Source organism: Sorex araneus, chromosome 1 (assembly GCF_027595985.1).
Source record: "Sorex araneus isolate mSorAra2 chromosome 1, mSorAra2.pri, whole genome shotgun sequence".
NCBI classification, from domain to species: domain Eukaryota; kingdom Metazoa; phylum Chordata; class Mammalia; order Eulipotyphla; family Soricidae; genus Sorex; species Sorex araneus.
In genome coordinates this window covers 340387343-340413231 of record NC_073302.1, presented here as the reverse complement: position 1 = coordinate 340413231, position 25889 = coordinate 340387343, and the positions used below count along the sequence as shown (strand labels likewise).

At 38.4% G+C, this 25889-nt stretch overlaps 1 protein-coding gene across 1 annotated transcript in view; it reads left to right on the top strand.

Moving 5' to 3' along the window:
• Positions 1-25889, top strand: part of KCNU1 (potassium calcium-activated channel subfamily U member 1) — a 204294-nt gene that overhangs the window by 91504 nt on the left and 86901 nt on the right. Inside the window, exons 20-21 of the mRNA XM_055128431.1 lie at positions 955-989; positions 18454-18464. Of these exons, the coding sequence (XP_054984406.1) occupies positions 955-989; positions 18454-18464 (46 nt within the window). The remainder of the gene's footprint in view (positions 1-954; positions 990-18453; positions 18465-25889) is intronic.

Here is a 25889-nt window from a genome sequence, read left to right as displayed (position 1 = left end):
GAAGTGGCATCTTACAGCCTAGTTCTCCCTCTGGGAGAACTTGGCAAGCTACCAAGAGTTTCTTGCCCGCATGGGAGAGCCTCTCAAACTCCCAGTGTAGTATTCATATGCCAAATACAGTAACAATGATGGGTCTCATTCCCCTGACCCTGAAAGAGCCTCCAATGTGGCACCATTGGGAAGGACGAGTAAAGAGAGGCTTCTAAAATCTTAGGGCTAGGATGAATGGAGACGTTACTGAGACGGCTAGAGATATTCGATGATCAACTGGATGATGACGATGATGGTGATGATTTGTGATTTATTGTTGGTGTGTTTATAATATTATATTAACATGTCCAAACCAGCAAAATTTATGTGCAGCTTACCTAAGAATGAGCTTGAATTTTTTCAAATTACACCTAGCAGTGCTCAGCCCTTATTCATGGCCTATACTCAGGGATCATTTGGAGGATACTCTATTTGGTGAAAGGGAATCAAACCCGAGAGGGACACGTGCACGGCAAGTGCCTTACCTGATGTACATCTCTCTGCCCCCGAGCTTGATGTTTGTAAATATATAATATCCAGGTCACCAGCAGGTTTTCTGGTAGTTTCAGAAGCACTATTTCCTAATGTTATTAATTAAAGCAACACACAGAGCAATATCTTATAATAATTACAATCCAATATTTCATTTTATTCCTGCTGTCTATATTTTCCCATGGAAAAAGCAATGTTATAAATATAAGCTGGGACTTCAGACTACCACAAAAGAGTATTTAATAAAGACTAGTTAAACATGTGTTTGTGAAATGAATGAATACTAGTCCTAATCATTTGAGTTCAGTGTCCTTAAACAAAGGTTCATATAACAAAGATATATGAATATTTCCTCATCCTTTTCAGGATGATGAAGTGAATCTATAAAAAAAAAAAAGCTTAATAAATTATAAAAAACTAAAGCTCTCCGAGGGGCGAGTGCACTCAAGGGCTCTCGGGGAGGCTCTGTCTCACCACCCACGTTCGGTGCTCTGGAACCGCAGTGTGTGGACTGGATCGGAATGGCCGTTGGCCAAGGACCGGCGAGGGAAGAACCAGGACCAAGCTGGTTGCTGATTAGTTATCGTTTATTCAATCTTCATCTTTCTCATCTCCCACACTCCCAGCTCCATCCTCTCTCTGAATCAACTGCCACTTCTCCATCTCTCTCCTCCCTTTTTCCTCTCTCACCCTTGCCCCTAGGTTACACCCAGCCAGGTAGCAAAATCAACATAATAAAGCCCTTCCTGAGGGCTGTCAGGTTTAAAGGGAACACAACCTAGGGGCATTACAAAGCCCTTCCTGACTGCCAGTAGGCAAAATACCTCTTAAGGGTTTTTTCTCCTCTCCCCATTCCAAACACTCATTAACATCTTAATACTAGTTATTTTTGCATGGACATAGCAAGAGATACATTGAGGTTTGCAAGGCAGCTCTCCTGGCAACATCTTGCCACAAGCTCAGACCACAGCACTCAGGCCAGATTAATCATTCCTCACCCTAGCAGGGTCCAAATCTAGTTATCACTGTTTGGATCATGACAACATTTGTCCATGATCAAGCTCTTAACTTATAGTTAAGTATTAGGCACTTTGGCCAGGCCCATCTCGATGCCAGGGTAGCACACAACTCACCGCTTGCCCTGGGTCCGTCTTGTCCCTCGTTGGGACCGTGCTTTTGGGGGTGCTAGGAAGTAAGGGCAGCAGAGGCTTAGGCCAGAGAACAGATGCCCAGGAGGACAATATCATGTAGAGTCAAATGACTCCCAGGTTACAAAAGCATAACATTTGTTAAGTCTTTCTGTGTCCATACAAAAAGGACTTGCTCTGAATAAATTATGCAAAGGACTCAAGGAGAAGAGAAAAACATTATTTACAAGTCAACAGAACACTAAGAAAGAAGCTACAAATAAACACAGAGGAATGGGAGCACTGTGATGGAAGTAACCCAATAAACCTAAACTACCCAAGGCTATGTTATCCTACAGTAAATAGAAATGCATTTCTGATACTCATGGTGCTGCCTCTGCCATAGTTTCAGGCTCTTTTATCTACATTTTTTTGTTGTTGTTTATTTTTAGTCACACCTAGAAGTGTTCAGAGCTTATTACTGTGTCTATGTTCAGAAATTATTTCTAGTGGTACTCAGGGACCATATGTGATGCCAGAGGTTGAGCACAAGCAATGTACTATGTCTCCAGTTCCTCAATATCTCTGTTTTTGTTTTGTTTCTGTTTGGGGTCAACCTGTCAGTGCTCAGTGCTCAGGGATTACTTTTGGCTCCGAACTCGGGTCACTTCTGGTGGGGTTCATGAAATAAAATGGGGTGCCAGAAATTGAACCCAGATCAGCTGTGTGTAGGGCAAATGCCCTACCTGCTGTACTCTCTCCAGCCTTCCTCAATTTCTTTATTAAGAAACTTAGAGCTCTCTTTGGGAGAACTAAGGAGAGGTCTACTTACTTAATTCACTCTATAATTACTTCCTTTGAGTCTTCTTTGTAATGATTCAGTTCTTCAATAGAACTTATTTTAGATTTAGACATATAATTAATATTATGTTATTTACTAATAATAAAATAATAAGACTGCCTAATTCAGTGTTATAAAAAATAGATGTTTATAACCTCAGATGTTATAAAATTATTGATAGGACATACTGAATGAGTGAAACATGTCCAAACCATGTATAACCTACCAAAGTTAGAAGTGGAAACCATTGTTGATAGAAAGGTTTCTCTTCCTGAGATTTTCAGCACTTAAAAAAAAAAACCCTCCTTTTAGGTGTGCTTAATTTCACTCTTACATTCTATATAGAAATATAAATACTGGCTCACATAAATTCTCCTTGCAGTGTTTTTTAATAAAATTTATGAATAAGAAAGTTGTTATCAGCACTCCCTGTTCTCTTATTTATTTGTTTGTTTATTTTGGTCTTTGGGCTTCCATAGACGTGACAGAGCCACCAGAATAATATATGGTAATACTCCATGTTGCAGACCAAGCCCAGGGCCTTGTTCATGCTAGGCATATACTCTAGCCCTTGCAAGATTTCCCAGACCTCCCTGTTCATTTAATGATGCCAGAGACATGAATGCATTTTATTTTCTCTTTCCTAGGTTCAGTCTTAGCCTTAGCTTTCTAAAACCCTATACATATCAACAGTGAGCATTGTGACTCTTACAGGCAGAGAGATCCAGATCAACAGCCAAATTAGCCTGTAAGCTTGTTTCTTTATCTTTAATGTTGGTATAGCATTAGAACTAAAATAACTACCCAATTTCAAACTGAGTGAGATTATGAAGATGAAGTTCTTGTGCAGTGCCTAACATGGAATAAAAGTGGAGCAAGGGGAAAATGAACAAGCGAAAAATATTCATCATGTTCTGCTCCTCCATCTCCCTCCACTATCATTTCCTTAACTCATAGATTTCCCATGTTTTGCTGCCATTATTTGTAACCCTTAAGGGGAATTCTAGCATCAGAACCTTCTCAATTCTCATTTCCAGTCCACTACCAATCCATTCATAGATCATCAGCTCTATGGAGTAGACAGTAAGGTTTTGTATAAAGATCCACTAGGATTAGTAATATCCCTATTGATGTTACTTTGCATATAAAAGCTTGGAGTTGTGCCTCTAGAATTGTTATTTTAACATTTTTACATGTGTAAAGTGGTGAAAATAGGAGAAGCATTGTTCAGACTAAAGTATAATATTTTTATACCAATATTTACATATCAACTTTTATAAGAGTGTTGCTACATGATCCAACATCACCGTATGTTAAGCAGTAGTGACATTTTAAAGACTGGCAGGTAATTTCTATAAACCACCTCCAGTTCACAGATTACTGTATCACTGTCATCCCATTGCTCATCAATTTGCTCAAGCGGGCGCCAGTATCATCTCCATTGTGAGACTTGTTAATGTTTTTGGCATACCGAATATGCCATGGGTAGCGGGTAGCTTGTCAGGCTCTGCCCTGCGGGTGAGATATTCTTGGTAGCTTGCCGGGCTCTCCAAGAGGGATGGAGGACTCGAACCTGTGTCCACCAAGTGCAAGACAAATGTCCCACCCACTGTGCTATCGCTCCAACCCAGTTCACAGATGGATGGATAAAAAACAGTTCTCCCCAACATTCTTTTCCACAGCAATTCCAGCTTCTTCCTTGGCGATTCCCCAGTGTCTTCTGGCACAACAGAAGCCATGTCAGTTAACAGTCTATTCCAAACTGAGTCCTCTACTAGGACAGGTCTTTTTATTATGAAAGGCATGCACATGCACGCGCACGCACACACACACACACACACACACACACACACACACACACGCGCGATAAAAAAACATAAGGAAATTCATCCAATTGGGAGAAATTGTATACATTTTGGTAGTACATCACCCAATTCTATATTATTTGTGTCAAGTACAGCTTCTGAGAAATAGACTCTATGATCTCTTACCTTCAGGTCTCTATACTTTCTCCACCATATGTACTCACTCAATCTTATGAGTATTAACTAGACCCTCCCTTTACGTCTACTCTCAGCCTTGCACATCACATTGATTCATGCGCTTCAAAGATCTCATTAAGAGAAACATCATCTTTTTCTTTTCAATTGAGTTTCAGTCATACAATGATTGAACACCCATCCATCCAACAGGGTACATTTTCCATACCAGTGTGCCCACTATCCCCCCTTCTTCCCAACCTCCACCTGCCTCTATGGCAGACAGTTTCCCCCATATTCTCTCTCTACTTTGAGGCATTATGGTTTGCAATATAGATACTGAGAATCTATAACATTTGGTCCTTTATCTACTTTCAGCACACATCTCCCATCCCAAGCTATTCTTTCAACCAACATTGACTTAGTGATCACTTCTGTATTCCAGCAGCCTTCTCCCCCAGCACATGAGGCAGGCTTCCAATTATGGAGTTATCTTCCTGGCCCTTGTGTCTACTGTCCTTGGGTGTCAGTCTCATATTATGATATTTTATATTCCACAAATTAGTGCAGTCATTTTATGTATCTCTCTCTCTCTTTCTGAGTCATTTCACTCAGCATGATATTCTCCATTACCATCCACTTAGAAGCAAATTTCATGACTTCATCCTTCCTAATAGCTGCAGAGTATTCCATTGTGTAGATGTACCAAAGTTTCTTTAACCAGTCATTGAGTAACATCATCTTTTAACTTGTGCAAAATCAGAACTACTGGAAACAATTTTCAGATTCTTTATAGGGAAATAATAGTGGATAAAAAACACCATACATATTTTATCTTTCTTGACATTTTATGTAAGCTTTCATAGAAGCTGATAATCAAGGTTATCTGAGCAGGTATCTTGTTTCTTTCTTAGAAAGGTTTAAAATGATAGTGTCTCTAGGAAGCATAGACATTTTTAAAAAGAGGTCATTAGTAGTGAATTGAAAAAGTGTTTTCTTGTTTAAGTTGTACATGCTTACTGAGTATGCTGCACCTACTGTAGTTATTTTCAATCTTATTTTACTAACCCGAGGGTGGCACTGAAGAGTTTCTGTGAAATGGTATCACCCTGCTGAACCCTCTCTTTACATCAATGACCATTTCCTTGTAGAATGGTGAGAAGGTGGTGGTGAATCTATAATATAGCTCACGGAGGATCTTGATGTACTGAGTTTGAACACCCTGTTTGGCTAGGGCTTTGATGACCACTTCAGTCTCAACAGACTCAAAGGCCTTCTTTAAATCAATGAACATTAGACATAGAGGCATCTTGAACTCTTGCAAAAATTCAATGAGCTTAGTCACTGTGTGGATATGGTCAATTGTGCTGAATCCTTTTGGGAACCCAGCTTGCTTGCATGGTTGTCCTTTGTCTAGTGTTCTGCCTATTCTATTCAGGATGACTCCAGTGAACAACTTGTAGATGATGAACAACAGGCAGATTGGGCAATAGTTGTGGATGCCTCCCTTCTTGTACAACAGAATGGTCCTGCTGGTTTTCCATTGGGATGAAACCTTGCATTCAGACAGGTAGCGTGTGAAGAGTTGAGCTAGTTTATTGACGAGTACTGGCAGCAGATTCTTCAGGTGTTCCAGTCTGACCTTGTCTTGACTGGGTGCTGTACATGTCTTTACCAATGAAATGGTGTGTCAAATTTCAGAAGGGAGGACATTGGGAACGACATATCCAGCCTGGTGAATTTGGTATGTGGGCAGGTAGACATGGCTATCAAAGAGATCCGAGTAGAAGTTCTGTAGAACTCAAGTAGAACTCTTCAGTGCCACCCTCTAGAACATCATGCGACGACTGGAATGGGAAGGAATGGGAGTGAAGATAGACGGTTGGCAACTACACCACCTCTACTTCACTGATGACATCATTCTAATAATGCCAAACATTAGCCAAGCGGAACAAATGCTGGCTGTCTTTGACAGAGAATGTGGAAAGGTTGGACTGCAGCTGAATCTCACCAAAACAATGTTCATGAAAAATGAACTAGTCCAAGAGGTTTCATTTGCTCTCAATGGAACGAACATCTCTGAATGCAGCAGCTATGTGTACCTTGATTGAGAACTCAACATGAGGAACGACTTGGCACCGGAACTGTGCAGGAGGGAGAGAGCAGCATGCAGTTCCTTCAAGAGCGTCGAAGAAGTGGTTAAGAGGACAAAGAACCTCTGGTTCCGGGCACATCTTTTCGACTCCATGGTTCTTCTCGAACTAACATATGCCTCAGAGACCTGGGCCCTACGAAAACAGGATGAGAATGCTATTCAGGGATCCCAAAGACAAACTGAAACATCTGTGCTTGGAGTATCATGTTTCATTCGAATGAGACAAGGAATTCGGAGTTCCAACCTCTGTTGACAATCAAGAATCAGGGACGCTGTCTCGTTTGCCAAAGCCTCAAAAATTAGATGGGCCAGACACGTAATGTGATTCAGAGATGACCGCTGGAGTAGAGCTGTTACGGACTGGATTCCACGGGATGTCAAAGGACCGTGTGGCCGCCTACCTACGAGATGGTCAGATTTCTTTGACTCTGAATGAACAGTTTCAGGCTCTTCTTGTTCCTGGAGCGAGCAAATACCATCGAGTTACACTAGCATGCAACAGGGACAAATGGAGACGTTACTGGTGCCTGCTCGAGAAATCAAATATCAACAGGATAACAAGTCATACAAGTGATTTTATTAACCCACATTTAAATAACTTATATATTCCATAACCAGTATTCATTTTCCAGAGTTATTGCTAAGAGTCCAAGTTGGACTTATGTCCCACAGTTGTTTCACTCCTTGAGATCTGTGACTAATAAAAATTCATTCTTTATTTCAATCGATATTATTTGGATGCATAGGAGTCACTGAATGGGAATATGTTGGCCATAGTTTATAAATACATCCATCAAGTTTCAATGCAAATGTTAAAAATATAATTAAGAATTTATCTATACTTAGGAACATATGGGTATCCCATGTGTTTCCTCTCCCCAATATATTGTTCAATTGTTAATGATTGCTAAAAATTAACAAAAATATAAATAATAAAAAGGGCTAAGGCAGAAATGGATATATTTATATTCAGAAAAAAATATTTTAAGTACAATGAACAATAGCAGTTGAAAGAGTGTAGCTGGAAAATAGAAGATCAAGCATCTGGAAAGAGTGATCAGATAATTTTCTTTGAATCCAACATTACTTTCTTTTTTTTTTTTCAAACTTAAAAGGGATTTATTTGTGATTTCTTATATATATTTAGCTTGTAAATACAAGACTGTAAATGTATTAAGAGACAATTTCTGTTAAAGTTTTCATTGTGTTTCACTTCAAGTACTGCACAAGTTAAAATCTGATAAAGGATTTACATTCGGTTTTCTGAAACTTCCCATCTCAGACTCGTGTTTAATGTGGTGGGTGACTCCATCATCTCCATAGACACCACCAGCAGGAAAGTCTCTCCTTTATGGCTTCTGGGACTCTCGTTAGTTAGTGTGCATACAGTTTTCATTTTCTATGTCATTGTCATTATCATTGCTATCTTCGTGAATCCAACACTACTTTCTAGTTCTTGTCTTAGAGTAAATAGTCATGTTTCTAAAAAGAAATGTTTTATTCAGTTTGTATTGAATAAGTCAATTTTTCAATGAACAAATAATTACTACTTAAAAATTAAGTACAAAATGGTTCCTGGCTTCATAAAATCAACTAAGTAATACCGTAGAAAAGTCAACATGTCTGTTCCATTACTCTTGTCTGTCTCTCCTTGCCTACCCCCTATAGCCTGAAGCGTTGCTCACTTGGACCATAATTAAGGAGAGACAGAGGACTTTTTAACCTGTTTGTGAATCAGTGGGGGAATGTGTTAAGAAAAAAATGAATTTAGAACTTGAAAGTATAGAAAGAATCATGTTAAGTGAAATGACTCAGAAAGAGAGAGACAGACATAGAAAGATCGCACTTATCTGTGGAATATAAAATAACAGAGTGGGAGACTAACAACAAAAAGTAGTAGATATAAGGACCAGGAGGTCTACCCCACAGCTTGGAAACTGGCCTCACATGCTGGGGGAAAAGACAGCTCAGATAGAGAAGGGAACACCAAGTAGAGGGTATTGGGAGGACCCATTCAGGTTGGAAGATGCGAGCTTAAAGTAGACTATAGACTGAACCGTGAAGGCCACTCAATACCTCTATTGCAAACTACAACACGCAAAAGGAGAGAGAACAAAAGGGAATGCCCTGCCCCAGAGGCATGGTGGGGTGTGGGGGATGGAGTAGGGGTGGTGAGAGGGATACTGGGATCATTTGTGGAGGAGAATGGGCACTGGTGGAGAGATGGGTAGATAATCACTGTATGAGGGAAATGCAAACACAAAAGTTCCTAAGTTTGTAACTGTACATCACAGTGATTCTCTAATAAAAAATTAAAAAATGGAAAAACCTGAATAGATACACTAAAAAAAACAAAGAAAGTATAGAAATTTCCATATATTTCACTGAGTGGTGAGTCAAAGTGGCAGCCCTTAAAATACAGAACTAAGCAATCAGAGAACTAGTACAGGGGCTAAGGCATTTGCCTTGCATGATGCTGACCTGAGTTTAATTCCTAGGACCCCATACAGCGAGCTGAGCCCTATAGGAGTGATCCCTGAGTTCAGAGTCAGGAGTAATACCTAAGCTGAGCCGGATATGGCCTCAAAACTAAATGAAACATGGGAATAAAAACTGTAGGAGTTAGTGTTTATATATTTTTATTTTTATAAATACTGGAGCAATAGACACGGGTAAGGTGTTTGCCTTGCATGTGGCTGACCCGGGTTCAATTCCTCCGCCCCTCTTGGACAGCCAGGCAAGCTACCGAGAGTATCTCGCCTGCATGGCAGAACCTGGCAAGCTACCGGTGGCATATTCGATATGCCAAAAACAGTAACGGCAAATCTCACAATGGAGACATTACTGGTGCCGGCTTGAACAAATCAATGAGCAACGGAATGACAGTGACAGTGATACAGTGATTTATTTTTATCATTTAAAGCCCCCTCAGAGGCAGGAATAAGAACTTGTTTATTTGGAACTAGAAATAAAAGACCAACTAGAAAAGACAAAGTTAAGATTACAGTAAACTTAGTCACTATATCTAAGATAAATTCTAATCCAAGACTAAGAACGTGACATATTTTGTTCCCAGGAAATAAAATGTGATATAGGCAAGTGCAATGAATTTTTTTTTCTGAATTATCTGCCCCATGTTTTATCCTAGATGATCAACTTTCAGGGATTCAATCACTCAGATACTTTCTATATCCATCATCTATTTGAACCACAGTTCGAAAAAACAAACAAACAGACAAAAATAAACTCACACAAATTTTCAATAATAACATTTTCCAGAGCAGTTTTTCTCGTCTCAAAAATGAGTTCAGCTATGGAGGAACCCTAACTGGGGATTTCTGGCATCAACCAAAAGCACGATGTGCCTTTCAATAACCACTAAAAAACACCAATAGGTATAGCTAAAATTATACCTCAAAGCCTCTTGTATGCTAGATTAGGTCATGACAGAAAAGAGCCATAAAGGGGGAACCCACCTGATCTATCATTTCAGCAGAAACTCTAAAAGTGAACTGCCAGGAATAAGATCTCATCTGGTGACTGCCTCACTGAGCAATTGTGAGTGAGTCAGATCCCACCTTATAAAATGTGTGATATCACCCTTAGAAGGCTGATGACGGAACTAAGTGTGGGCTCTTGACAAAGTGCTTAGGCAAGAATAAGCACTATACAAACGTTGACAATTATCATCACATAGAAAATAAGACTGCCCCACAAAATAACTAAACTCCCTAGTTCTGGGGGGTCACCTGAAAGAAGCTTTCCACTAAAATTCTAATAGCGTTCTACACTAGTAGAAAAGCGAGAGATGAGAGATAATGTCATTTAAATTGATTCTATGGGGTGGTAAAACTTCAGCAGAATTCTTTTTTAGAAAGAAACTCAGCAATTCCTGTCTCCCTGTGAAATAAATGGACTTTTCCCTGTAGGAACAATTTTGTTATCTAGTTTTTTTTACTTAAGTTCACAAGAATATAATGAGTCCAAACTATATAAGACCCAGGTTTGCCTCCAAAAGACCATCATGGCAATGGAGTAAAAGTTGAAGACACTATCTTCAATTCTTTGCCAAATATGAGGAGTTTTACCCAATATCTCATTATTTTTGATACAGTCATTCCTTTTCATCTAGCCTTGGCAAGATCACGCTTGGTTTTGCATTTTTGAAAGTCCCAGAATTGGGAAAATAAATGGGAAAATCTTTCTTGTCCCCCCAAATGGTTAAAGAAGATTCTCTCAGTAGAATCTGGTTCTTTGCTCCCATTCTCATCACCCGCACCAGCACCCACTATGTTTTCCCTGCCTACTTTCTGTCTTGCTCTATAGCTGATAAAGGCAAACACAAGGCAAGGAATGCTTCAGGGCGACTGGGGAGCCTTACACCTCAGCAGCTGTCTTCAGCACATGCACAGCTACCAGGACAATAAAATACTGCTCACTGCTTCTACCCCACAACCAATTAGGTCAGCTGTAAATATTGGAATTGCTTGGTAAACATGCTGGAAGATTGTGCTGACTTGTTAATATACGTGAAAATGTAATTAGATTTATAACACTTCTTTTTGCAAACCATAATTTACAACAACAACAACAGAAGAAAAAAATTTCATGCAACTGCTGAAATATCATTATTAAAATGCACATGAAAAGTCAATTATGCCAGAGGGAGGTATTTAAGAGAAGTGAGTTTCCATATCCTGGGATTACACGATGAGGATTAAGTATTTCTTATTTATTTATATTCCCTGAGATCTTTCCTGCTGCTAAATTAAAAGGGACAGATATTTTACTTAATTCACTATAAAATATTGTTTTAGATAGTGCTAAAAAGTAAACTAAATAACCTGAGTCCCACAAAACCTACCCTGCTCCTTTCAAAACCCAGGGAAAAGCCAAAGCATTGCCCTCTTTTGTGTTTACAAATCCAATTCTTTCTAAGAAGTCACCTTGTTTCTAAAAACATGTAGAAATTATTTTTCTATGCATTATAGTTGTGTGCTCTAAATGAGTAGATTATTTTTTTAAATTCTATTGAATCACCATGAAACAGTTACAAGCTTTCATGTTTTGATTAAAATCACACAATGATCAAACACTCATCCCTCCACCAGTGCACATTCCCCACCACCAATATCCCCGGTATACCCCCCCTTCCCCACCCTCCCCCTGCCTCCATGGCAGACAATATTCCCCATACTCTCTATTTTTGGGCATTATGGCTTGCAAGACAGACACTGAGAGGTCATCATGTTTGGTCCATTATCTACTTTCGGCACACATCTCCCATCCTGACTGGTTCCTCAGCCATCATTTTCTTAATGATCCCTTCTCTATTCCATCTGCCTTCTCCCCTCTGCTCATGAAGCAGGCTTCCAGCTGTGGGGCAATCCTCCTGGCCCTTGTATCTACTGTCCTTGGGTGTCAGCCTCATGTGATATTATTCTGTTAAATGAGTAGATTATGATGTGTAGTTCTATGGAGGCTAGAAGTAATCCTTTACTTTGTTTTCAACATTGAAGTTTCTTCTCAAGGCTTCTGGAAGCCCAGTTACATGATCAGACAGGGCAGCATAGGTACCTTTGTTGACCAGGAAATGCTGTCACATCTGCAAGAATGTGCTTAGGGGCTGAGCCTTTGCTTTTAAATCAAGGCTTCACCCTTCTTCTGGAGGCTTCCATTTCTAGTTCCAATTTTAATCCTGATAAAGTATGACTCTTTGCTTTCTGACTCATCCAATAAAGTCAAAGTATTATTATATCTCATTTTCATTTATGGTACCAGTAAAAAAATTTTTTTTAAATATAGAAAAGCAGGTTTAAAAAATACAAAAACAGACCAATTAAAAAATGTGACATGAGCAGCTCTTTTTTAAAACTTTCCCTAAAATGTTCAGTTTAAATTTTAGAGAAGATATTATATACAAATATATATCACAAATCAATCATGAAATCCTATTAATCGTTAATTTCTTGAGCGGGCTCAGTAACCTCTCATTTGTCCTTTCCCTGAGATCTTAGAAGTGTCTCTCGACTAGGCCCTCCCAATGATGTCCACTGAAGGCTCTTTCAGGGTCAGGGGAATGAGATCCAGCTTGTTACTGGATTTAGCATATGAATACACCATAGGAAGCTTGCAAGGCTGTCCCATGTGGGCAGGAAACTCTCAGAAGCTTGCCAGTTTCTCCCAGAGGGAGAAGTAGGCTACTAGATATCCTGTGGCTTTCGGCTGGCCGAGTGCTTCTGGGCGCTCTCTTTTAAGTCTCTGGATGTTGGCCGTTGATGGGATTACACACACCTGGGTTCCTCTGCTGGGTAACTTCATGCATGAGGCCGACCCGTCCGAACATGTGGAGAGGGCCTCAAGCATGGCTGTGGCTAGGTTCTGGTGGTCTTTGGCCGCCGGGAGCTCTGCTCGGGGCGGGGAGAAAAGCTGGAGCTCATCCCCTCTGAGGGGCCCCAGGGAAGACAGCCAGGCATGCGGGCAAGAGACTCTCTCCATCGCTCTTTCTGGGAACTTGCTTTTTACATATATATATATATATATATATATACACACACAAATATATATGTAAAATAAATAATACTTATGTTTTTATTTATATATTACCTTGGAGAGGAACATTTTGGTGGTACTATATAAGAATTAATAAAGCAAATCAAAATCTGCATATTTGTGTACATAGAAATATGGAAGGGAAGATAGAAATATAGGAAAATTTAGAAGAGACTGAAATAGGGAAAGGCAAAATTTACAGACATGGATTCTAAATAGCATCTTAATCCATTGTTATGGCTTGGTAATTGAAAAGAAAGCAATTGGTCTCCAACATAAAAATGTTCACAGCTACATAATTATTATGATCAATACATTTACATTTGCATTTTATTACAAGTAAAGAGCATATTTGTATTTCTAGTTCTTAATACTATGTGAAAAACATAACATATTCATACCAATAATTCGTATTTGCTTAAGCTAAAATATTTTCTTTGATTTTACAGACTGGTTACTGATATTTACACTGTTTGGAGATAAATCTAAATATACTTAGCCCTTTTTAAATATTCCTGATCTCAGTTTTTGCCAAAAGCATAGATATTCAGCTGTCAGGACCCTTGGGTTTATTTTTTGACTCTCTAGACTTCTCTTAAGTCTTTTGAGAAAAACATATGCAGAAATATGCACATATAATATTTAAATCACCATTGGAACTCCATTTTAAAGACAATTTGAAGGACTAATGAAGAGGACTTGCAGGTTCAAGTTAGTCAGGTATCTCTGTGCTTACACAACTTCAACCTTCCAGACATAGCTCTCAGCATCTCAATCTGACCCAAATTATTTTCTATCAACACCCCTTAATCTGAGTACTGGAGAAGCACTGTCATCCCATTGTCCATCAATTTTCACCATTGGGCACCAGTAACGTCTCCATTGTGAGACTTGTTGTTACTGTTTTTGGCATATCAAATACGCCATGGGTAGCTTGCCAGGCTCTGCCCTATGGGCGGGATACTCTCAGTAGCTTGCAGGGCTCTCTGAGGGGGATCAGAGCAATCGAACCTGGGTCGGCCGTGTGCAAGGCAAATGCCCTACCCGCTGTGCTATTGCTCCCCTCAATCCAACCTAGGAAAAATGTAGGGGAAAATACATCAATGAATTCATTGGCATAAGGCTCTGTCCTTTCCGTCTGGACTCTTGATTGGCATTATTGCTTTTGTTGGGCAGCTAATTTGTAGGAGGAAAGGGCAAATGTATTAAAGACTACAACCGTCAGAAAGCATCCTGAGTGAGTTTATAATAAACTGTTTTCTGAAGTCAAAGTTTTTTTTTACCGAACTTTAAGTCATAAGGCTTGCTTGGGACCAGGAAGGACACAGAAGCGGCATCTTTGTTCAAACTGCATAAGATAGTGACTTATGAATGCTCAATATCGTCTTTCTAACCAGAGTTTATATAACCTGGAAACATTTTTTTCTTTTTGGCAGGTTGAAGAGTAAAGGAAAATTGCTCTTAAGTTAGCACTCTTTAATCTCTCACCAGATATCCTCATCTCTACCTCCACATCAGTGGAGTGCTCTTAGGCTATCCTCTCTCGGGCCATCCTACTTTGTCTCCTATATTTTGTTATTTCAATCCCTTATTCTTGTTATGAGTTTTTTTGGTACTTCCCCCGCCCCCAAATCAGGAAATACAGTAGAAAAAGCGCGATGAATTACCAAGAGGTAGAAGTATGAATAGGTAAACGTTGATGGGAAATGCTCTGTGTGCAGCGCCTACTTTGAGCTGTATACCAACCCATGACCTAACCCTGTCTGCTGTGTTTTCACACTGAGAAGCACAGTGTATGCTCTAGCTCTTACAGGTGGGCACACTAGACCTGAAGGGTGTAAGAAGAAATGAAGAAATCAGAAAAGTAACCGTACTTAAGGATAACTTTTTATGTCAAATTGTGGAATAAAATTGCAAAATTAAAACTTTTCCCAGGTATCATCTTTCAAACTTGCTTCCTTTTTAACTAGACTCAGAGCACACTTCAAGGCAGGTTAAACAAAAAAGCAAAAACAAAGCAAGCAAACAATAAAGCAAACAGTGGACATGGCTGGGTCTGTCAACAGGAACACTTGGGCTGCAGTCTGGGTAAAGGTTAAAAGAATCTAATGACAAAGCTGAATGACTGGCTCTCTCCTTGTATTTGTGTATTGAATCTTTTCCCATCTCTTTTTCTATTCTTATTCCAAGCCAACACTTTTCTTTCTAAACCATCATGGAAAATGGCCTCTGACCTATACTCCACACATCTTTTATTCCTTCCTATCTTATTCCTATATGACACTAAAATGGTTTACCAGGAAGGAAATTTTGTCAATATTGTTCTCCTTCAATGCTTTTGAAATGAGAAAAAAATGTTAGTAACACTCTTCTTCATCATGTAAACTCTGCTTCCCACAAGATCCTTGTAACTCAGACCGTATTTTCCTCGGCCTGTGTAAATACTAAAATGAGTTTTTCTTCTTATGTGGGTCTAGTAAATTTTTATTGTTTCCAGTGTACAGTGTTTATTATCCAGTTTTCCAGTGTGTATTTTTCAAAAAAAACCTAAATGACCAATATGCAAAGTATGTTGTATTTGATAACATCTCCAACCTCCCCCCTCAAATTATCCCAGCTTCTCATATGAGTAAACTCCTTTCAAACAAAAAATATACCTTGGGTGAGGTCTTTTATATAACTGATTTATCAATAAAAAAGAAATATTTAAATTATTGTCCAATTAACTGCAAACAACAAAACTCCTTTTAAAGGAAAGGAAGACAAGAAAATTTCCAATAAGGAAACGCACTCCCGAGAGACTCTCAAGGAGAGAGACACGTTCTACTAGTGATCCTGAAGCTAGGGACAGGGTATGTGTGCCCTGAATCATAGTACAGTGTCCCCACATCATTGTAGATGCTGAATAAGTTTCACACTTTTCACAAAGGCCCTATAAAACTCATTCCTATTCCCACCCAAAATCTTATCCCAGCTCTGGAATGTACAAACGTAGTGACTAAATCATAAGAATTCTTGCGTCTCATTCCAGAAAAAAAGTGCTTGACTGATTCAATGCAATTCAGGTTTCCCACCTTATTCAGTATATCCAGAAAGTGTAGTTCTCATGAACAAATTTGCCATTGGGTAGGAAGGTTGTGTGCAGCTGAAAAAGTGCAGATGACAATGATGTTACAAACACACCAATAGTAGGTGTGTTTATATTCCAAATAAATGCCAATCACCATGGTGATAATCAAATATATTTAGCAATAGCAAGTCAGTGTAAACATTATGATATAAAATGCATATTTTGTGTCCCTATGAGCATAGAGAAGCAGTAAACATATGTGCCTATTATAATTCTCAACTATGTTTGGTAATATGAGGGGGAAAATGAGGTATTGATCAATTTCAGGTTGAATCAAATAAATCTGCTCACTGCATATTTTATGTAATATTTGGTGAGTGCTTTGATATGCATAACGCTTCATGGATTCATTAATTAGAAGGCGGAATATGTGATATGTGAGGTATTGTGCAAGAGATTAGAGAATTTATAAAATGACTAGGGAGGGCTTCCTGTATGAGACACATCTTGAACTATATTTGAAATGCCAAATGCTTAAATAGAATACTGTGTTCTGCACTAATGACAAATAAAGACTTAAAACCAAACCCAAATGAAGCAAAATGCAGTTGGGCTTTCTTGGGGTTAAATTCACCTTCTGATTTATAGGACTTTCCTTACGGGAGTTTGTTCTCCAAGGCTTACCAATAGTGGAACTTGTAAAGATTGGTTTGTGACCCAGATATTTGTAATATTTTTTGTTTGTTTTGTTTTTGTGGCCACACCAGGCTAGCAGGAGTTACTTCTGCCTCTGCACTCAGAAATTCTCCCTGGTAGTATGTGATATTTGTTACATTTTAATAAAATTTGGAAACTTAGATGTTACTTACAGCAGCTGCCAATCAAGTACCTGTACAAAAAGCAAGGCAAACACAACAATAAATGCTAAGCACTTCAGTATTCAAGGATTCTGGCAGGATGCACTATAGACTTTATAAATGTGTGAGAGTGAATATACAGAAGCTTGGGAAAAGGTCATTGGTATTTTTGGAGCAATAAATCAAGTATGGAAAGATTTGCATTTTGGCTGTATAACATACAGGACTGAATTAGAGGGAGAGAATACTTTGAAGCAATATTTCTCTGCTGACTTGTTTTATTAGCTTCCTTTAAACACGTTACATTATTGCTTATAGAATTTCATTTACTCGGATTGGCAGCTTGATAAATACGTCTATTGCCGATGATTTGGATTGCTCTGGGCATTAATATTATTAAAACCTGTCACAAGGAAATGTCTGAAAGATGACTTACTGTAAAGATTACAGCATGAAATAAATCATCCAGTGGTATTTGTTACCATTTATGGCCTCTTGGAGCTGAGTCAATCCCTTTTTATGTTACATTATTTTTCAAGTTTTTATAGCCTTACATTATAGATTGCTGTCAGAAATGAACAGATGGGGTGTCGAACATGAGCTTTCTGAATAATTCTCACCCTCTAGTTATTTGTTTGAAGGACAAGTGCAAAACTATGTTCTCAAGCAAAGAAGGGAAAGAGAAAGAGGCGGGGAAGCTGCTGTTGAGGAACGGGATCCCCTTTGTCAGCTTGTTTAGGCCAATTCTGCCAGCTGGTTGGAATCCCTGACTGGCAATCACCCTGTTCGGATTTCAGGCAAGAGAAGTGGCTATATTTGACTCCGGTGAGCCAACAAATGCGATTTTCAAAGGCATTTCCTCAGAGTGCCTCTTACTGAGACACATCTACATTGAGAGGTGAATGTGTCCTATTCATCCCAAAAAGCTAAAACATGTAGGGAAACCCCATGATGGAAGACAAACACATCATAAAATGATTTAACACTAAGTGACTGGTATACGATGCTCCTGTGGAGAAGCACGAAGGATTCTGCGTGTTCCAATTACTCAGCAGAATCTTGGGGATCAATACAAAAGGGAAAAAGTGAGCCCCATGAGGTACTGAGTCAGGAACTCAGGTCTCGAAGGCCTTGTACACATAAAAGTGTAGCGTGACCCTGGAAATCTTCAGAGACCCCATCTGATGGGGCCAGACATCTCCCTCAGTCTCACTAGTCCCTTGGTGACATTGGAGGCAAAAAGGCAACCACTAAGAAGCCAACTAGTTTTAAACAGAGAAGGAAATTTTTTCCTTTACACTTGTCTACCCATCAATATATCCATTTTGAGCAGTTTTCAACAATACAGAGCAGGGGAAGACGTAATAGACACAGAATCTTGGTGGCTGAAATATGAAATCATTGCTTACCACCTAGGAATCATGTGTGTCTGCTTAATTACATTTCATCAAAAAACATTGATAATACTTTCACGTTGCCTCATGGTGCGGCTGTGTACAATGCACTCCTTAACATGCCACTTCCCCCATAACAAATGCTGAAAGTTCACTGGTTCTGACATCTATCAAAGGGTCAGTGTTTTACTCACGGTATTTTGGTCAGGCTCTTGTCTTCTATCTAAGCTCTGTGTCTTTTTGAATTCATCACTCTTCCTTGTCTTGTCACTCCAGAACCCTCACTGTCAAGTCCTCCACTATATCTAAAAATTGGTACTGTTCTGAGTGGGAGACTAACACCCAAGAACTGTAGAAATAAGTACCAGGAGGTTGACTCCATGGCTTCGAGGCTGGCCTCACGTTCCGGGGAAAGGGCAACTCAGAGAAGCGATCACCAACTACATTGTAGTCGAAGGCCATGTGGGAGAAGGGAGTTGTGGGCTGAATGAGGGCTAGAGACTGAGCACAGCGGCCACTCAATACCTTTATTGCAAACCACAACAGCTAATTAGAGAGAGAAAACAGAAGGGAATGCCTTGCCACAGTGGCAGGGTGGGGTGGGGGGGAGATGGGATTGGGGAGGGTGGGAGGGACACTGGGTTTACGGGTGGTGGAGAATGGGCACTGGTGAAGGGATGGGTTCCCAAACTTTGTATGAGGGAAGTATAAGCACAAAAGTGTATAAATCTGTAACTGTACCCTCACGGTGATTCTCTAATTAAAAATAAATAAATTTAAAAAAAAATTGGTACTGTTCTAAAAGTAGTTTGCAGACAACCTGAGATTCAGCAGCTTTCTTCTAGGACCAGACCTATTCACTCCCGTTGGACCTCAAATGCCTATTTTGTCTTCCTCTCTGTCATCTTTCTAAAAGCCTTCCATATAAACTGAGACCCTTTTTGTTTGTTTGCCACATTTACAGAAGGATGCCAGCTGGTTATGCCCTTGTAGAGTGTGACCGCTCTCAGCAATGTGAGCAGGGTTGGGCCGAGCTACTTCACTCCAGGCAGAGGCCTTTGCATTGTTCTCCTCATTTCAGATAGCATTCTCCAGCAGCACAGAGAGTTTTCTGCCCTTAACCAAATAGTAGTATAGAAAAGGGAAATTTTCCAATAGTTTCAGTAAAGCCAGTCAGTCAGTTACACAGAAACAAATTTCTATGCCCCTTTGTACTTCACTCTACCCCCACACTCTCAATTTCTACATTTCAACATTCCCCCCTCCTCTATTTTCCCCATTCCCCTTCACAAAGGAACAATTGCACAGTTCCTATCACAACCAAATCAAACTGGAGACACTGAGCCCCCCTAGTCTAATGTAAATGTAAAACATATAAATCTTAGATCTATCTTCTACAAATAAATTATACATATATATGTGTGTATATGTATATACATATATATTTTTCCTCCCGCCTCCACTTACTCCCTTTTCCAATTCTTTCCCTGGTTTCTTCCTTTTATGTTCATTTATTTTTGCATCCTCGATTTAACTGACAGTCATCAAAGCATTTAGCCTCTTTTGAACTGCAGAATGGTGTCTGATTCTGATAGCGTAGCTCTGTTGTCCAAGATGAGACTGATTCATCAAGCTAAAGTACATGATCTTTTCTGTATTCAGGAAACTTCATGTAGATATGTATTCAGTGGTCTTTCGCTCAGCGTTCTGCTGAGAAATGTCTTACGCTCAGAAATATTTTTTTGATTTTTGAAAATCTATAAGTTTTCAGCTTTCAATATTAAAGACCAGAGGGCTGGCAGTAAGTTTGGAACCTGACTTTCTTATTCACTGGCAGCCACATAATTTCTCTATACTAAGTTCCCTATCTGTAAAAATGAAAAGTAGAGAAGACATAATTGTCTTTCGTTCCTTCAAGCTTTAAATTGCCACTTGCTGTTTGCTTCTGCAGCCATACCTAGAAATAGCCTCATTGTGAATGACTTCTTCTGTGGCTCTTTGCCTCTTCTAAATAGAAAGTAGTGAGTGTCCTGATGATAATGACCAAATCTGTCTATCTGACCCATTTCAAGTTACTACTTTGTTCAGAGTTTACAAATAGTGGTTTGAGCTCTCATTTAAGTTGTTTCAAGTCTGTTAAAATCACCAAGTTATGCACGGAACTCTCTAGAGGTGTGTGCCAGTGTGTGAGGATCTGGTATGGCTTGTGGGTCAGGAGGAGAGTCAATATGACCCGGAGCAACCTGACATATTACAGTTTCATAGTATTGTCTAATTACTACTACCCACCTCTTTATTATTAATTCTTCAATTCCAGCACATAAAATAACTTAATCATTTTTGGAATTAGCATGACTAATGGAGTGAGTTCTGATAGAATAAGGATAAGTTTCATAATTAGGTTTTGCTGGGAACTTGTGCAAACCAGTCTATTTATAATTTGGTCAGCTCCTGGTTTTTAATGAGGGCACTGAGAGTGACTGAAGCCTCTGGCAGCATTCAGTTCATATTTTAATTACCCACAGTAATTCTGACAATTACACACATGTCATAAATCATATCATAATGACCCATAAAGAAAGTATATTTAATTACCGGAAGGGGAGTTCTCAGATTTAGCAGGTATACGGGATGTGCTGAGATGTGATGATTAGAAAGCTGAGCTGGGGGTTCAGTGCACAGTAGTAACAGCCTCGGAGAGAGTCAGGAAAATTCCCACCCAATTTCCAATTTCATTGCAAACAAGTCAAGCTTTAAAGACTTTCCTCCTGTCTTTACAGGGAAAAAAATGAACACACTGAAAATCAAGTACTTTTCTTCATCCATTTTGGTAACTGAGATTGCAGGGCAAATCATCCCCTTGAAGAGCGGGGAGTATTGGTTCAGACCTGCTCACAGGAGGTAACAGTTTCTGCAGTCATAACGTTTTGGAAACAATTAACATGGCCCTTGTGATGGCTTATTAGAAACTGAGAGTGGACTACATAAGGAGTGAGAAACTTCTGGAGATTACAGACTTAGTGGGATCTCCACACCCTTTGTGGCACTCAAAGTCCCAAAACTCTATCAAAGATCCACAGTAAAAATCAAGTAAAAATCAAGTCAAGTAAAAATCCCTCAGTAACTGGCAGACAGAACAAAAGCATACAGTAAACTGTTTCTAGAGATTTCTTCACAACAAGACTAGTCTTCAGGGGGAAATACTTTACCTGTTATCAGATGAAGGATGACATTTCTTCCACTGTGCTGTACTAACCTTTCTGGTTTACCTGAAGTGGGGCTGGATGAAGCTAAGATAAGCTTGTAAAATTCACAGACCCACGAAATTAGCAAACTGTAAGCTTGATAATGAAATATTTATACAATTTTCTCCTTTTCTTTATGTTGTCAACATATATAAGGGAGTCCTAGTATAATAGCAATGAATGATAGTTGAGATAGTCTCAAGGTGTAGACTACTGAAGAAAGAGTTCTTAGAGAATCCAATGATATTTGAAGGCAGTGAAAGCAAGGGCATCAAAAGAATTTTAATCCTCTAGAGCTATGTCCACAGTAGACATGAAGCAGTGCAAATGCTAATCAGACAAGTGTTGAAGCTCCCTACAGATCTATTTACCTTAGCTTTCAATATCCAATACATCACACGCTGTTGGGGAAAATGTGCACCATGCTAAAAATCAGGCTCTATTTGAAGAGAAAAACACTGAATTAAGGGTGTTTGACTTGCACGCAGCCGACCTGAGTTCGATTCCTCAGCCCTTTTCGGAGAGCCCAGCAAGCTACTGAGAGTATCCCGCCTGCACCACAGAGCCTGACAAGCTACCCGTGATGTATTCCATATGCCAAAAACTAACAAGTCTCACAATGGAGACATTACTGGTGCCTGCTCAAGCAAATCGATGAGCAATGGCATGACAATGACACAGTGATACAGTGATGATTTTAATTTGCAATTATCCTACAGAATGTAAAACAATTATGCTATTCCTAACAAAAGGTGTAGACAACATGGAAGAACAATAGGTAATTTAAGAGAAGAAATGGAAATTAATAAAAAATATTAAAAATGAAAAAAATACTGCAAATTTAAAATACGTTCATAGACTCACCAGTAGTCTGCAGAGAACAGAAGAGAGAATAAGTGAACTTGCAGATGTTATTCAAATCTTACTAAACGATAAAAATGAAAAGAGTACTGAATAAATATGCAACAATTTCAAAAGATGTATTACATATGCATGACTGGTATATGAAGAACAGGAAGAGATAGAACAGAAGAAATATTTGAAGTAATCCTATTTGAAACTTTCCAAAATGAATGACACCAAATCACTGGTCCATAAAGCTCAATGAATGCAAGTCTGAGGAATATGAAAAATTATGTAATTAATTCAAATTGAAAAGCAAACAACAGCAACAATGAAAGAGATGAGAAAATAGTGAAAGAAGCTGGAGTGTGTGTTGGGAGAAAGGAGGCGAAAGGCTGGACCCTACCTTCTGAGAAACAAATATCAGAATTACAGTTGCCAGAAATTATAATGAAGAAGAGAATGGAGTGAAATTTTTATAAGATTGAAAGAAAACCCTTTAATCCTCTAACATTAACTAATATAAGTTTTAACATCCAATGACTATTTTTTCCTTCAAATGTGAAGAAATGGTCAGAGAGGTAGTATAGCAGGTAGGGTGCTTGCCCTGCATGCTCCTGACCCGAATTCAATCCCTCAGACCCTATATGGTTCCTAAATTCCCTCTAGGAGTGATCGCTAGCCTGTGCAGAACCAGAAGTAAATCCTGAGGACAGTGTGGTAGTACTGCACTGTAGTACTGTTTTCCTGTTCGTCATCAATTTGCTCAAACGGGCATCAGTAACATCTCCATTGTGAGACTTGTTGTTACTGTTTTTGGCATATCGAATAGGTCACGGGGAGCTTGCCAGGCTCTGCCATCTGGGTGAGATACTCTCAGTAGCTTGCTGGGCTCTCCAAGAGGGATGGAGGAATCAAACCCCGGTCAGCTGCATGCAAGGTAAACGCCCAACCCACTTGCTATCCCTCTGGTCCAAGCACAGTGTGGTGTGACCAATAATTAAATAAATAAAGCAAAAACAAAACACAAGTGTATGGAAAGGACTTTATCAGACAAAACCATAAAAAGGCTCTCACCAGCAGATTTTTCCTGTAATGTCAAAACTCTCTGGTGGAGGTGATGGTGATGCAGTGTTTCATATATAAAAGCCTAATAATAACAGTTTTTTTAAGCCATAGTGCCTCAAATAAAATTAAGTTTAATAAGCAAATGTCAAAACCAGGTAAAATGTTCAGAAAAACAAAAAGCAATGTAGTCAGAAACCAATATATACATAAAATAGCATCTAAGAAGGAAAAATATCAAATAGCTATTTTATGTTTGGTTTTATTTTATTTTAAATATAAGTGCTTAAAATAGTAATAAAATTGTATGATCAATAAATTAATAATGTAAAAGTCGGAGACATAGGAGAAAAGAACAGAGGGGTTTTTTTTCAATAAAGTTATCAGCACTATCAAGAAGTCACACTGTATTATTTATGATGGCTTTCTGTCACTTAAAGATGTATATTGCAGATTTGAAGTCAATTCTTAATTTAAAAAATTAAATACACGTAATAAACTAAGATAATAGAATTTGAATAATATAAATTGCCCAACTAAAGACAGAGAGAATAATAGAAAGGGGGTGAGGGAAGAACAAATGCAACAAATAATAAGTTATATATGTAGTGCATGATTTCAATTTTATCAGTAATCACTCTTAATAAGTATAACATTAATAAAGCAACTTAAAGACAGTTTTACCACAGTAGATAAGTAAATAGGTCCCAAATATTTTCTATTCATAAGAAATTTATTTTAAATATAAGCATCTGGTGTATTCACAATGAAAATATGGAGACAAATAAGTTATGCTTATACAAATCAGGAAGAAAATAGAAAAGAAAGACAGGACGACCAAAACTACAAACCTCTGGGCATCACTGACTTTAGTCTGAAGGTCCCAGTTCCAATATGTGTGAGTTTGCCTGTTCCGGGTAATACCAGAGTGGTTCTTCCAGTCCCTAGCACCACTTTCTTTATTTAACCACATGTCCTGGTGGGACAGTGTCCCCAGGTGTGACCCCAGAACCCCTGAGTGCTCTTTTGGTGTCTCTTCCACCCTCCAAAACAATTTGAGAAATTATATTACTTTAAAACAAGGAAGACTTGGAGCAAGAAAAGTTTTCACAATAAAAAGGGATGTGACCTAATAATAAAGACATCAATCCTTCAATAGGATAAGAAATTCTGCACATTTATGAATCACAGCACAGAGTACCAAAATATAAAAAGAGTAAAAATGTATAGAATTGAAAGAAGAAAAAGACAAGTTCATTGTTAAAATTGAAGTTCTCTTGACTCTAAATTTATCGACTTAGGAAAATTGTTCATAATATTGATCTAAACAGAATAATCTAACTACACAATAAAGCTTATTTTTAAAATAATATTCCCACAGCAACAAGTGCACAATAAAGTTGGGAGAAATTAAATTAGACAAGTATATTATCAGAACACAATAGTATTAAACTCCTAGTCAATAAAAGAAAAAACCTGGAAAGCAACTCCCCCTGATATGTGGAAATAACTTCCAAATAACATATAGGTCAGAGAAGTTTTAACACACTTTGAAGTAAAGAAAAATGAAAATATCAATTATCAAGACTAGTAAGATATAAAATCAGGAGATAAAGGAAAATATGCATTAAGTTTATATAGAGAAAAATCACTAAAATAATCTTTCTACTTTGATAAGATAAAGAAAAAAATAACCTAAAACAATCAGTAGAAAAATAACTTAAGTATCAGAAGATGACTCAATTTAAATAAAATCAGGAAAACAGAAGAAAATCAAAACTCAAAGGCAGATCTTTGAAAATAATATAATATATAAACTTTCATTATAAACTAAGTGAAAAAGGATGGTATACAGATCCAATTGACTATTAACTATGACCTAGAAATTACATGGATTTGATGGAAATAATTTTATAATTTATGTTAAATTAATCTACTTATTGAAATACATAAACAGAACATACACAGAAAAATAGATTTAATATTTGTTAAAGTGATCCAATAATCAATAAACAATTAAAAAAACTGATAATAGAGGCCAGGTTGGGAGTGGCAGGAGAGAAACTGGGGACTTTGGTGGTGGGAAAAGTACACAGGTGAAGGGAAGGTGTTGAAACATTGTATAACTGAAATCAATCGTGAATAATCTTGTAACTGCGTTTCATTGTTTTAACTAAATTGTAATTTAGTTAAAAATAAACATATTTTTAAAAAATTCTTAATGTGGTCCAGTAATTAA